The 15,558-nt window shown below is 33.5% G+C and overlaps 1 protein-coding gene across 1 annotated transcript; it reads right to left on the bottom strand.

Moving 5' to 3' along the window:
* Nucleotides 1-10,748: 10,748 nt before the first annotated feature.
* LOC149138899 (glutathione S-transferase U7-like) lies at nt 10,749-13,277 on the bottom strand. The gene is made up of 2 exons (XM_089449857.1): nt 12,927-13,277; nt 10,749-11,452 (listed from the first exon to the last, which is right to left on the bottom strand). Exons 1-2 carry the CDS (start codon nt 13,275-13,277, stop codon nt 11,081-11,083), a joined length of 723 nt encoding a protein of 240 aa, XP_089305983.1. The 3' UTR covers nt 10,749-11,080.
* Between the last annotated feature and the right edge of the window lie 2,281 nt (nt 13,278-15,558).

Below are 15,558 nucleotides of genomic sequence, written 5' to 3'. Positions count from 1 at the left end.
TCATAGTCACTAGCTCATTGTTTGGTTGTTGCATTCTATTTTGACTGTAGATTAGTGATGCACATAGCATTTTAATGACTAATGACATGATAGAATCATCTTTTCCTTCTGCTGAAGCAGCAAGGATACTGGGTCTCATAGTCACTAGCTCATTGTTTGGTTGTCGCATTCTATTTTGATTGAAGTAGCTGCATATTTACACTTTGATTTAAGTACTAATTCCATCAATAACATGTTTTAAGTTCTTTTGAAGTGCTAAGTTTTGGAAGTTACCATTAGGGACATAGGCCTTGTCTTGAAATATTTATCCATACTTGTCCTTTAAAAGTATTCTTAAGACCTTAGAATAGGATTTCCATTTGCATTAGACACTTTAGGAAACCAACAAGAACAAAACCCCAAAAAAAACATAAACTATAAAACAACGAAGTAAGAGAAAGGTTAACTAAGCACATATGGTGCACCACACTTCATCAGTTTACGATACCCGGATTGATAATTTATGTAGAGCAATTTAAGACATTGAATTGACTGGACATTTTGGCGCCGTTGCCGGGGAAGTGTAATTAGGAGACCTTATTTCTTACATCTGAAAAAAAATTAACAATTCTTGAGTATGCTCTCCTCTTGCACTTTGTGTGATCTGGAGGATCAGAAAAAGAATTGTTATGTAAAAAAAAGAAAAAAAAAAAGGAGACAAAATAAACTTCAACATTTCAATTGATTCAATAAAAAAATGATGAAAAAAAATGAAACTCAATAGCTTTGATAGGTTCAAATTGTCCAAAATTGTCTAGTTATGCTTTGTAGTGGGCTTCAAAACACTGTATCTTGTTTAATAAGGTTTTGCAACGTAGCTGCGGAAACTGCCCTGATTCCGCAAATAGCTGAGAATTCCGCAGCTGTTTCAAGGTTTAGCAGGTTACAAGCGTTCAATGAAAAAACCGACCACATGGGCATCTTCATAATTGTCCCGACATGGATCCTATCCTAGTCACCCAGCTCAGATCAATGAAAAACCAGCCTAAGACCTCAGTCAAAGTCCTATTTTTAACATGTTTTTCTTGAAGTATTTGCTGCCTGAAATTGAAAATCATTAATCATTTTTATAAAATTTTACAATTTCAGAGAGAAAAAAAAGAGAAAAACAATCAATGGTTATCTTCAAGCCTAGCTTCCACTGTGGCTTCAAAAAAAAAAATCTGCCTCCTTGATCAAGCTTTGCCCTGAAACAAACCTGCAACATAAAAAAAATGCATTGTATATGTGAGAAAAAAAAAAAAAAAAAAAAAAAAAGGGGGATCGAATGTTAAAACGATTAGGTAACAATGAGGAGGTGAATACAAATTTGAAGAATCCATGATAACTCCATCAAGGGGCCTTGAAATTTCCTTTTAGAGGCCGATATTTATTATTATTAAGGTGGATTGAGCTCCTTGTTTGAGGACCGAATCGTGCATTTTTGGAGGTTGATTCCTGTAGGAGGCATTCATCATTTAGTGGCAGATTTCTGAGTTGATTTCACCTTTGGATAGCTACATTATCAATTAGAAACAGAGGGTCACACTCTCAATTTGCCTCATTTTCTGCTATTGAGTTTGAAAAAGATGAGTTTTACAGTTCAAAAACACGTAGGCAACATTGAATCTCATCTCTACCATCATGGATTCATAAAAATCCTTATTAAGGACCAGTTGAAGAAAACTAAGGATACTTGGGAGCAATTCTTGACAAGAAACCACTTCCAAGAGCCGTCTGAGGCCTCTGGAAGCAGTCCACCAAAAATTCCAAGGAAAACTAGGAAGAAAGAAAAGAACATTACAGTCCAAGACTCCCCTGCAATAGAAATTCAAGAAACTGTCCAAAAAGAAGGAGAAGATAGAGCTAAAAATAAGAAACAGAAAAAAAAAAGGGCAAAAGAACCATTCAAGAAGTCTATCCATCCCCCGAGCAATCCATAGAGGAGGATTATCAACTTCTATAAAAAAAAAGATTAGTAAATACATTGAAAGAAAAACTCAGAAAAATGCGTAAACAGCAGAGGCTTAACAGGCAAGTACTCGAACTCTTTTTGAGGATTCACTCTTCTTTTCATTGCTGTGAAAAGGTGAAAATTGTGGTGGACAGCTTGACATGTATAAGAATGCACAAATTCGTATCATCCAACCACTAATTCCAAAATTTTATAGGCCGAATGCAGAACTAATAACTCAGAAAAACGTAAACAGCAAAAAAAAACGTCAAATTTAAAACACTCGATTTGCCCAAACAGAGATGAATTTCAAGAAAATAAAACATGGGTTTTTTTTCTAGGTGGGTCAATTAGATAACCCAGAAACCGTTTGAAGAAATTTGTGGCGGTCTAGGAGAAATCCTCGGTTTTTTGGAGCCTCATTTTTGCCGCCGCGTGAAGAAAAACGGAATTTGAGTTAATTAACTGATAGTTTGATGTGTGCTTCAATTCCACGTGCCCGAGGAAGAGAAATCCAAATAGGAATCAACCATGTGCTGTTATTCAAGCTTAATTACATGTTTTTAATACCTAACAGTCCCATGCAACGTGTGACTGTGTTTAAGTTTCACGGCCGGCAATAAAGATGTGTAAACAAATACGGCACTTCTCCAACAGTTATTCCTATGAATCGGCGTTTTACTTGCTAAAATATCGGCACAATGCTGCTACTCATGGATCTTGTCTTCATTAACATGTTTTGTGTACGTGTTTAATTTGACGTGCTTGGCAGTTTGATCATATTTTCAGCCAAAAACTCTGCATTGCTTTTCTATCCGCTCTTCACAGCATCTTGGCCTCTAGGAATCCTCTTGGCATAGTCGGAGTAATTACTGCATTCAAATTTCCATGTGTTGTACTTGGGTGGAAGGCATGCATCACTTTGGGTGGAATACATGAATCCTCTTTCCTCCACGTTTAACTCAAGTTTGAAAATATTCTCACACTCCATTTGTGATTATGGATGGTGGTTAATTTGACTACGGCTTCATTGCCACCGTGCTCACATAAGCCTTCACTCCTCCACATTTGTTTTCTCTTCCACGCACACAGCGACTTCATTTCATAGTATTTTCTACACTCTGTTTTCATTAGCTGTGGAAACAAGCCACTTTCCGCAGCTGATTCAACTTTCCGCAGCTAGCTCAACTTTCCGCAGCTGGCTCAACTTTCCGCAGCTATTTTGTTAAACTCTAGGTTGCAGGTGTCATCAAGAAAAACAAGTCACATGGGTAGCTGGGGGAATGTTGGTACATGGATGGTGTCCTATTCATTCGGTCAAATTTGATGAAAAAGACCCCGGTCAAAGAGAAGTCAAGTTGAGTGTTATCACAAAGTCGCCACACTAAGTCGCTGCATGTCAAGAAAAAATAATAATTTTTGAATCAATGAAATGAATAAGTTATTTGCTCACTTTTCTGAAGGTATTGATTAATTTTGGACTGATGATGAAAGATGAATGGCTAACTTTGTATCCAAGATTTTTAGCTACAGAACCGTGCACATTCCACAGCTAAAGTCTAATTCTGCAGCCAGAAAAACCTCATTGTTCAAATCAACCTATCTTTCTCATACAAAATCCGATTTTGATGATTTAACTATCATTGGAAAGATCTCAACAAGATCTATACAATGAGAAATCTATCATTAGAGTTTGAAATGGAAAATAATGAAATAAATTGCTGAAAAGAAGCAACATTCAACTTGGGCACCAATTTCAAAGCAGGTATAAATGCTTTTGATTTTTCCTTTGAGAACTTGTTTCATTAATACAAATTCTTTGTTTTGTGTGTAAATATCATAACTAGAGAGATTGATCACCTCTCTCCTTTGATAATCTTACATTCCATTGCAGAAGAAGTATTAGTTTTTTTTGCAGGTTCCAGGAGGAAGGACAAATGACTACAAGAGAATGGCGTCTCTCTAAGAGACCAATTTGTTTCATAAGAGGATGATCAGCAACAAAGAAGAAATATGCTGATGCAAAATCAGATCCAAACACTTGAAAAACTTTCAGATACTATTGTCTCCATCACATCCATATTTCATAATAAACCATTCATCTCATTTTCCTCCATATGTTCCATTTACATTCACATACACTTTCCATCTCTTTTTGTCCATTCATAACCCACAAATAAAAGCAAGAGGCTCATTTGCATGCTTATTGCCCATTGTCATTTTTGTTCTCCATTTCCATCTTCCATTTTCATCTTCCATTTCCTATCATTTTCATTCCGCAAATAAGCCCTGCTTTAATGCAAATTATTGAGTCCATAGTCCTTTGAGTCTAAGTTTTTTGTAAAAACACCTTGAGGCTTGCATGCCTTAATGGCAAGTCCTCATGCTGACAAACAATGGGAATACATTAATGTCCCTTGTTCGTCAGATCTTCTAGGTGACTCGACTTCAACAAATTCATTCGTACCTAGCAAGATGTGTTTGGGCATCTTGACTCTCATTGTCATCAATGGTGAGAGTTCTCGTGTTGACTAGTGGCATCCATTAATGGCCACTAAGCCAACAATTTCCTACTATGTTCAACATCAGAACATCTTTTCACATAGTGGGAATTGTGCCAATGAGTTTTGAAGACATGAAGACTATTATTTTCAGCATTTTGGAGCAGATTCAACAAGTTTTAGTAGAAGCAATAAAAAGTCATCTTATCTCTCTATCCATGACTCCTCTTGTTCAGCCACTTGAAGAAGAATATGATAAAAAAATTTCAACCACTACACATACAACTCATCCATTCCAAAGGGTAAGTGAAGGTACGTCATTTTCTAACTTTTGACCATAGAATTCCATAAAAAGCTAGAATGATAATTGTTGGAAAAACATTTCTCTTCCTCATTTCATAAAATTGCCAATACCATCAGTTGGGGGGGGGGGGAATACATTCATATTCATATCTTGCCATGTCCATATCATATTCAGGAGCCCACATACTTCCAACATATATTAACTATTACATTGCTATTATGAGCATACAATGGCTTTTGAAAAAGTGCTTAAAGGATAAATTGAATACAAACAAAATCATGGTTGTCACAGAAGAACCAACCATCATGCAATCTAATAAAGATTTACTTTGCAACAATAATCAAAATATCATTATGCAAAGTTCAAAGATCAAAATAGAAGGCAACAAATAAAAAAAAATGGTTGTAACACAAGAACCAACCATGTTGCAATTCAAGTGAAACACTTTGCAGAAATATGAAGTTATCAAATGATATCATGCAAAGTTAAGCCAAAGCTCAAGGATCAAAAGAGTTAATGTAATATATATTGCATGAGGACATGCAATAGCTTCAGTTGGGGGTATGTTGGGTCTTGAAAATGTCATTCATTTCCATTACACTTTCACTATTATGTCCATTATATCACCTCCATTTCACCTCCATTTCACTACTATGTCACCACATTCATCCCACTTTCATTATCATTGGGCCACATTTATGTTTTTCCAATCTTTATTAATTCTAAGCCTTTTAAGTGAATTTGTGGTTAAAAATTAGAAAATAATGTGCATATGCTTATACCTAACAAATGGGTTGAGATTGTTGACATGTGTAGGTTGAAAGGAGGCTTCTAGAACACCCTTATGTGGCACCTCAAGGCCAAATTCGAATTTGAGTGGAAAGAATCATGGGATCATAAGGATATGTGTCACATCTCCTAATTGTATTGTAACTCTAAGAAGACATGTGTCTTATCAGTTCCTATTTTGATTAGGACTCTAGAGGTAGAGGGAGAGATTCATGGATTCTCATTAATGAGATGGCTCTCATCTTTTTGTATAAATAGGAGATCTCTCTCCTTCATTTGTTAGTCCTTAGTCCCTAGTTCTTAAGTTTGTAGTCCTTCCTTGATGGCTTTTGAAAGCTTTGGAGAACTTTGTTTTACTTTGTACTTTTGAAGAATTTGAATAAAGCTTTGATGTTCTCAACATGGAAGGAGATGTGAAGTAGATGTCATGGAGCATATTAGAATGTAAGGTAGAGTAGATTTCATTTTGTAAATAATGTAAGGTAGAGTAGATTTAATTTTGTAAATATTGCTTTGATTTCATTATGTTATTTGATTGCTTTCAAGTTTGATAGATTGGATTTTTCATTCATGCAATTTTAATTCATGCAAGTGTGTTCAATTTTGCTTTGATTTCATTATGTTATTTGATTGCTTTCAAGTTTGATAGATTAGATTTTTCATTCATGCAATTTTAATTCATGCAAGTGTGTTCAACCCGTTGATTGTAGATTAGTGATGCACATAGCCTTTTAATGACTAATGACATGATATAATCATCTTGTCCTTCTGCTGAAGCAGCAAGGATACTGGGTCTCATAGTCACTAGCTCATTGTTTGGTTGTTGCATTCTATTTTGATTGTAGATTAGTGATGCACATAGCCTTTTAATGACTAATGACATGATAGAATCATCTTGTCCTTCTGCTGAAGCAGCAAGGATACTGGGTCTCATAGTCACTAGCTCATTGTTTGGTTGTTGCATTCTATTTTGATTGAAGTAGCTGCATATTTACACTTTGGTTTAAGTACTAATTCCATCAATAACATGTTTTAAGTTCTTTTGAAGTGCTAAGTTTTGGAAGTTACCATTAGGGACATAGGCTTTGTCTTGAAATCTTTATCCATACTTGTCCTTTAAAAGTATTCTTAAGACCTTAGAATAGGATTTCCATTTGCATTAGACACTTTAGGAAACCAACAAGAACAAAACCCCAAAAACAACATAAACTATAAAACAACGAAGTAAGAGAAAGGTTAACTAAGCACATATGGTGCACCACACTTCATCAGTTTACGATACCCGGATTGATAATTTATGTAGAGAAATTTAAGACATTGAATTGATTGGACAATCCCTTCCCCTTCGGTGGCCCTAAGTAATTTGTTAAGAGACATTTGTGTCTTTCCTATTTTCCAGTTGACCGTTGTGGCCAAGATTCCAAAAAGAAGAGCCTGTGGAAGTTCCCTTCCTTCACTAACGCGAGCTCTGCTGTAAAAGACCAGACAATGGGAGAATTGGGAGTTGAGAAATGATATTATTAAGGCGAGCATGCTTCTCGAATTGCTACAAGGCCATGGCACTCACTTCTGAGGTCTCTTTGGTCCCGGTTGGAGGGAAATCCTATCTCGGGCGTATCACCTGGCTCTGCATGTGAAGTATTGCAGTCCCATCCAGGGTAGCTCGGTCAAGGATTCTGAAATCTAAGCATTTGAGACAACAGGTTTCTCAGATGTATTTTGATTTGTTTCGGTGTTAAGTAGAGGCGCACATATGGAGAGCCGAGATGTGTGTTCCATTATTTACACTGTCAAATGCGCACAATTATATCCAAGAGTGACAATTAAAAACTGCAAATTTCCCTGTTGGAGTGAGGCAAAAGTACAGATAAGTAACTGCATTCCTTATAGAGAAGAATAAGTTGCTTTCTTTTGGATTGTCACTTAAAGATTGATTATTTATATGTTTTCTTGGTAGAAGAAATATTTTAATGCATGCAAAAGAACGAATATTTTATATATCTTCTTGGTATTGAATGTGTTATATGTTTTCTTGGTAAGAAAATATGTTAATGCATGCAGTAAAAGAATGATTAATTTATATGTTTTCTTGGTAAGAAAATACTTTAATGCATGTAGTAAAAGAATGATTATTTTATATGTTTTTCTTGGTAAGAAAATATGTTAATGCATGCAGTAAAAGAATGATTAAATTATATGTTTTCTTGGTAAGAAAATATGTTAATGCATGCAGTAAAAGAATGATTATTTTATATGTTTTCTTGGTAAAGAAAAATATGTTAGTGCATGCAGTAAAAGATTGAATATTTAATATGTTTTCTTGGTAAAGAAAATATGTTAAAGATTGATTATTTTGTATGTTTTCTTGGTAAAGAAAATAGGTAGTTCCTCTTAGAAAGACTACATGTGAGTCTTGTGTGTGAAATGCTCGTCTCTTGTCATTTTGTTGGGATAAAACCCTTGCTAAATATAGCCAAAATATCTTCTTGAGAAAAGAAGATGAGGCATATAAATGTCCTGAGGACATAGCGTGAAAAGTGGCCAAGTTTTCTTGAATTAAAATATGTATTTTTATAAAAGTTTCTTGAAAAAGGATATATGCTAATTGCATTGTGATACTAGCTAATTTCTAAGTTCGGGTGAAATAATTATGTATTACATGCATGATAGAATTAGCTAATGATGTGTTTCTAGGCACACAGATATTCATTTATATAGTTTCTTTTCGGAAAAAGAGTGCATATTTCATGTATGAAGATGAAGGCTTTTATGAGAGTTTATTGGAAACAAAAATAGAGGTTCCTTCCTTAAAACACCTATGAATAGTGTTCATATCATATCAAGAATCCATACTTGTTTTATGAAAAGATTATGTGCATTAAATTAAAAGTATTAGGAAAAACAGATGTTGCATGCACATAAGGGTAGTTGTTGTGACCATTGGAAATATGATTTTGGGTGTACGTAGAGAAAGTATTAAGTTATCCTTTTTGGAAATATTAATCTCTTGAAAAGATTGTCTTGCTAGATGAGTTGTGTCGATTTCTAGTTTGGTGCATAAAAAGGGTAGGTTAACCTTGTTATTTTTTCTTGATTTTTATGCATGAAGATGGGTATTCCCAATGTTTTCTTGAAAGAGAAAGCATGAGGAACTTACTTATAGGAAGATAAAGAAATGGGGTTATAATGACTTCCTTTAAGAAAGAAGTATGTGATTTGTTACATGAAATGATGGTAGTGAATATGTGTTGCATATATTAAAGAAAGGCTATTATGATAAGCTAATGTATGCACAAAGAATAATCATTGTGATATAAGAGTTATGTTTTTTGTATGATAGAGAAACTATGTTGAGTTCTCGAAAATAACTATGTGAAAAGAACATGTGCTTAAGCATAGAAACAACAGTTTATTACATGTACATGTATGAAGATATAACGACTGTGTTATACATGTTAGTAGAAATAATGAGTTAGATCTCTTAAAGAGAATTATACCTTAGTGTGAATAAACGTTGTGGAGGTAAAACAATATTTACTTGAGTATATGTACTAGTTAAATAGTATGTCATGCTTGCTCATGCATATGAGTAGATGTTAAAAGATCTCTTTTAGAGGTTGATTATTGATTCATTAATATGGCATCTAATCTTGTTGCCAAAGCTTGTTGACGACAACATGGACAGGAAATGATGGCAGTTGGTGCCAAAGAAAAGTGATGTTTAACATTGTGGCAGGAAAATGATTAATGGTCCATGCAAATGAGTTCGAGTTGCAGGATCGTCTATTGCTAGAACAATCATGCCACAAGGAATGTTGCATGTGGCGGTATGTAAGAAAAGGGTTTCATGGAAAATGTATTAGCTTTTAGCTAGTTATGTGACAACTTAATGATAATTCATTGTAATGATTTTATAACAATGGTTAAGGGATGGAATCCCTTATAAGCCATTGAGTGAGGGGTGAAAACCCTCACGAGCGTTTAATAATAAAATTAAACGTTTGCTGGTTTTCACCCTACGGGGTTTCCAGGGTATATTGGTGTTCAATGGTGTGATTGCCTTTTGTGTCAATTTGATGATGATGAATCCTTGATGTTGATGGTTCTTTATTTGATGGCATAACCATAAAGTCCAAGTATGAGATTAATTAATATGGTTAAGGAACATGAAATGGATGCAAGGATTCATGAGACAGTTTATGTTATTACACTACCAGGGTGGTGGTTAATGGTTATGCAACTTACTGTCTTTTATTGCGATCTACTTGATGAACGAATGAACATTATATCTAATCGTTAATGAGGAATTGTGGAGTTGTGGATTGGATAATTACTTGTGGATAATTTGTATAAAAAAATTATAACTCCTTGCTTTTATATGTAAGGTTACCGGGGTATGTGACAGTGTGATTCTGTGAGTGCTCAACGTGGAGTTGACATATGTCCCTCTTAAAGTAAAGATAAAATATTCTATAAATAGAAAAACAATGTTGGCTATAATTCCCTTTTCAATAGGATACATTTGAAATGAATACCATAGGCAATAACATGGAAATGAATACCATAGGCAATAACATGGATTGTAATAGACCTGGAACTTGACCAAGTCAAATTTACCTTAACTACCCAACAAAAAATAATAAAAAAACAATTAAGGTAGAGCGTTTATATTAACATAACTCTGTTTTTATTTTTATTTCAACTTTATCTTAAATATCCAACAAAAATGGATTTAAAAAATAATAACTTATAATATTTTTTTTTAACATAGTGTTATTTTGATTTTGACCAAATCAAAATGTTTATAGGACAAGGCATTACAACATCTCTTGCATATTAGGTTGGAAATTGCTATATATTCTAAACCATTAGAATTAAAAGTAGTCTTAAAAAGAGTTGTCTTTAGTGGACTTTCTGGCGTTTCCGGTACCAGCGGAAAAATTTGTGGTGAAATGTTGATTTCTGTTATTTAAACTTGTTTTTTGAGCGTATATATGGATTCGGCACCCTGGAAAACCCCTAAGGCACTTCTATTGTGCGGGGGTTACCCATCAAACTTGTAATTTCAATGAATTCCTGCAAGATTTTAGAGAAATTAGACTTGGAAAAATACAGGGGAAAAGCTTCCAAAAAATCGCACTAAAGACAACTCTCTAAAAAAACCCACAAATTAGCCTGAAAATAATGGAAATTCCCACATATATATTTTTTGAAAATATGAATTGCAACTATTAAACTTAAAGATTTTGGGATTCCCCGAGATTATTGATGATGGTGAATCCATTTCCACTGTCAAAACACTATTCAAACATTCCAGTATTCTGATTTTTTTTTTTTTACACCAAATTCAGAACAAAAAAACTACAAAATTATTCATGCTCCAGTAATAAAATCCAAAAACCTAAATAGTTTAACATTTTTTCCCGGCATTGTTCGTCCAAAAACCTAAATAGTTTCATATTTTTTTTTCGTTATTGTTCCATTGACATTTGAGAATTTAATAACAACGGGTGATCAATCTATCCAGACCAAAAGCAGACCTAACCGCTTTTTTGCAAACTCCAGCAATTTATCAGAATCCGGCAGAGTCGACTTCACAACATCATTGGCGAGCAAATCCTGGATCCATTTGTGCAGAAGAGGGCATTTCTCACTGTCTCCAAATCTCAACCCAAGCAGCTCTTGCAACGGTCGAAACCAGGTCACAGAAGCTGCGAACACCACATCTATGTATTTCAAACTCCTTCCGTCATACAAACACCCTCTCTTCTCCAACTCTTCCACTCCGCTCTCCAAAATCATACCCATCTCATAATACTTCTCCTGGACTTTCTTGAACTCCTCTGCGCTACGAACGCTGAAAAGCTCATCGAGTATTTCCTTCGTCTGCAAAAGCAAAGCATTTCATTAATAGATAAATTCAATGCAAATCATTTTATTTATTCATTTATTTGAGATTTGTTTTTTTTATTAATGGAAAAATGATAAACTTATAATGAGATAGTTATCACGTTTCGTTTCATTAAGTGGAGTCATGGTTACCAAATTTGAATTTGAATTTGATTCCATAATATATATCTTAAAAACTTATTGCTGGTCGTTAATTTTCCATCTAATTTATTTTAAATTTTAAATAAATTTAAATTTTAAATAATAAAAAGGTTTTCTAAAAAACATTCACCAAAAAATATATACACTCAAGTCTTCCTTTTAAAACTTAAATCTAAAAATTTTCCACAATTAATATATTTTTTTAAATTTAAATCTCAACTTTCCAAAATATAAAGGGTTATTTATGTAAAATCCTCAATTTATACATATTTAGAAAATTAATATTTAAAATTTATTTTATCCAAAATCCTTCCATATAGAAAAATCATTTACATAGAGAAATCAATTCCTTTGGATCAAAATTATATTTTTATTGCTTTTTAGGTTTTTGGGCAAAAGTAAAATTGAGAAAAAAAGAAATTTCTCAATTCCACATTTTCATTTTCTTAGACAGAAGCACAAAGAGAATGATTCATACCCTTTCATTTTCAGATTCTATACCACTGAGGATAGTGGGACCTCACCCAGCAACAAGGGAAATCGTCTCAAATCCGTGGGCTAGGTCCTTCAGAGCTCAACAGTGCCCAAACTTCCCCAGGCAACAAGTTAGTGGAGAGTTCGCACCTCCTAGTGCCTTCATCAGGCCATCAAACTTTGTGGATTTTTTTCAGTGTTCTTCAGCCAACCTGGATGTTAGGAGATATGTGTCTCATCTTCAAACCCATTAGTATGAGTCTGATCCTCAAATCCATTAGTCTTCTCCGTAGGGCATTCCATACATTGTATCTTTTATGTTCTTGCTGTGTACTTTTTATATTCATGCATTGTATCATTGTACTCAACAATTCCTTTGACTTACTTTGTGATCATTAGTGTGATCATTAGTTGGACATCAAAATAATTATCTTATCTTATCTCCATGCAAAAAAAGATCCATCATAGCAAGCATTTTTTCATAGTAGCATAAAAACTGTTATTATGTATGAATTTTCACCTTTTCTTCTGGTGCGTACCATCCAAGAAATATGTATTTAGGGATACGTTTTTAGTTAGTTTATTGGACATGATAGAAACAGAGTCAACCTACAATGATATGCTATCACCAAAATTATGTAAAGAAATTTTAGTTAGTCTATTGGATAAGATAGGATAATAATCAACCTACAAGACTAATGTGTTATCACTAAAATTATGTAAAGTTAGACAAAAACTTAAGATATTTTAATTTCCATTTTTTATTTTTTCTGATAAGAAAACTAAATCTAGCTCAAACCAACTAATCTACAACTAATTATATAAAATTAATTACCTTAATGTCCAGGAAGTCTGACCAGAATCGAACAAGGTAACGATCATATGGGTCGTCGGGCAGGAGACGAGGGGCTGCAGGCCATGTCTCGTCTATGTACTCCACAATAATCCGAGATTCACAGATGGCTCTGCCGTTGTGAATCAGAACGGGGACTTTCTTGTACACGGGATTGCTTGTGAGTAACAGCTCGCTCTTGTTAGAGAGGTCCTCTTGCAGAGTTTGGAATTTGATTCCCTTGGCTGTGAGAGCTAACTCTGCTCTTATTCCATACCCGCTGCTCCAAAAAGTTAATAATTTGACGCCGTCTTCCATTTCCATCTGCTTCTGTGTATTGCTGCTTCTTGCCATTCAGCGATTTATAAATGTTCTTCCATGGTCTCCCATTTCATTTGCTTTGCGTCCACGTCTTGATTTTGTTTAGAAAATTCATAGGAGACCAAGCCCTAGCCACGATGACGAATCTGATGTTCCATTTCTTCTCGTTAATTAATATATTCGAGGGGTAGCTTTGCGTGCACGTCTTCAATTAGACTAAACCCTAGTCAATCATATAGACGAACGAGATGTGATTGGTCTCTTGGAACCGTAAGAACAGTGAGTGATCACATTATTTTAGCTGTGTAAAAAATGGTTTCGCGTTTTAAAAGTGTATATATATATATATATATATAATTTTGGTGTTTGGAATTTATTGGTAAAAGTTTTATTAGTGTTTACGGCCAAGTCAAACATTAAATTGGTGTATGAGATTTTCTTACCGTATGAGACCTTCTTATCAAATTGGTGTATGAGACCTTTTTATTTGTGGGACAAAGGTTTCATCCAATTTTAACCTCAGTTATTTGTCTACTCAGTCAACTAAGGCATAGATACTCTACCCCCTCTAGCTTTGAACGTGTAACCTCTTATGAGTAAACACATCCTCTTAACCATTAGGCCCACTCATATATAATACATTTGGTGTTAATTTCAAGACAAACTATTATTTACTATTAATGTTAACATGCATGATAGGTTCAATATAACTATCAAATGTTTTTGCTTCTTTTTTTTTTTTTCTTTAAATTGCCTAGAAGTTTTCCTGTATAATTAGGTGTTTATGTTGCAGGTTTTCTTGAGATTTGGTATATTATATTTTTTCTTATGGTTAAGAGCATGTGTTTCCACTTAAGAGGTCACATGTTCAAAACTAGAGGGCGGAAGAGTATGTGTACCTCTGTAGACTTAGCAGTCAAATCGTTGCATGAAGGTGGGTCCCTTGTCCCACAAACAAGGGGGTTTCATACACCAATTTGGTCCATGGCTTGGCCGTGACCTTAAAAATGGATAATAAATACAACTTGAGTGGGCCTAATGGTTAAGAGCATGTGTTTCCTCCTAAGAGGTTACAAGTTCACAACCAGAGGGGGGTAGAGTATGTATGCCTTCGTAGACTTAGCAGTCAAATTGTTGCACGGAGATGGGTCCCTTGTCCCACAAACAGAGGGTCTCATACACCAATTTTGTGTGTGGCTTGACCATGACCTTAAAAATAGACAATAATAATAAGAAGAAGAAGTTAATATATTCAATTATTTATATAATAGATATAATTTTCATAAATCTTTACATAAATATGTATGTATATATTGAACTATTGGATTAGTATGAAGGCTATATATAATTTCCTTTATGTTCAATTCAGAACTATATGAGGGCTATATATAATTTCCTTTGTGTTCAATTCAGAAGTATATGAAGGCTATATACAATTTCCTTTGTGTTCAATTCAGAATCATATGAGGGCTATATATAATTTCCTTCGTGTTCAATTCAAAACCATATGTAGTTGCATCCCTTTTCAGCGTAGAGGTCACAAATTTTTTAAATTAAAAAATAAATAAATATTCGAATGTATAAAATAATAAAACAATACATTTAAATTTTAGAGTATATATTTATATAATAATATAAATAATATTTATTAATATTTTGTAAGGGAAAATGTTATATATTAATTTATAACAAAATATCTAATATACATTAAAATTTTGAAATTTACAAAGATGGTGTAATCCTATGATTTAATATTTAATTTAATATTTATAAAATATTTAAATTTTACTTATAACTATTGAAATTGTTTTTTGGAGAGGAAGGGAAAAATATACATGAAATGATGTGAATATATTTTTTTATTTATGAGTCTTTTTTTTTCTTTCTATTTTTTAATTTGATAATAATAGGGTTAAAATTTTGATTGTTGAATTAGTTAACATTCAAAATGTTTGCATTTCAAGGAATTTGATGTTATGAATCTAAACGAATATTTTTACATTTACAAAATATAATTATAAATTTACCTCTTAATGATCGCTTATCAAAATTGAATACAAATTTAAAAGTTAAAAGGGTTAAACAATGTAAAAAACCTATGATGTCCTACTCCCATTTCATAATCATCGAATCCCATTTCAGCTCATGATAACTCATAAGTTAAATGAATCTAAACTAATATTTTTACATTTACAAAATATAATTAAAAATTTACCTCCTAATGATCACTTATCAAAATTAAGAGTAAATTGAAGGGTTAAACGGGTTAAAACAACTTAAACAACATCTCATTTCCTACTCTCATTTCATAATC

Source organism: Pinus tabuliformis, chromosome X (genome assembly GCF_031772625.1).
Source record: "Pinus tabuliformis cultivar Carrire ecotype Pingquan chromosome X, CPIR1, whole genome shotgun sequence".
Classification (NCBI taxonomy): Eukaryota; Viridiplantae; Streptophyta; class Pinopsida; order Pinales; family Pinaceae; genus Pinus; species Pinus tabuliformis.
Note: the sequence above shows the minus strand (reverse complement) of the source record. Positions and strands in the feature narration are given on the sequence as shown.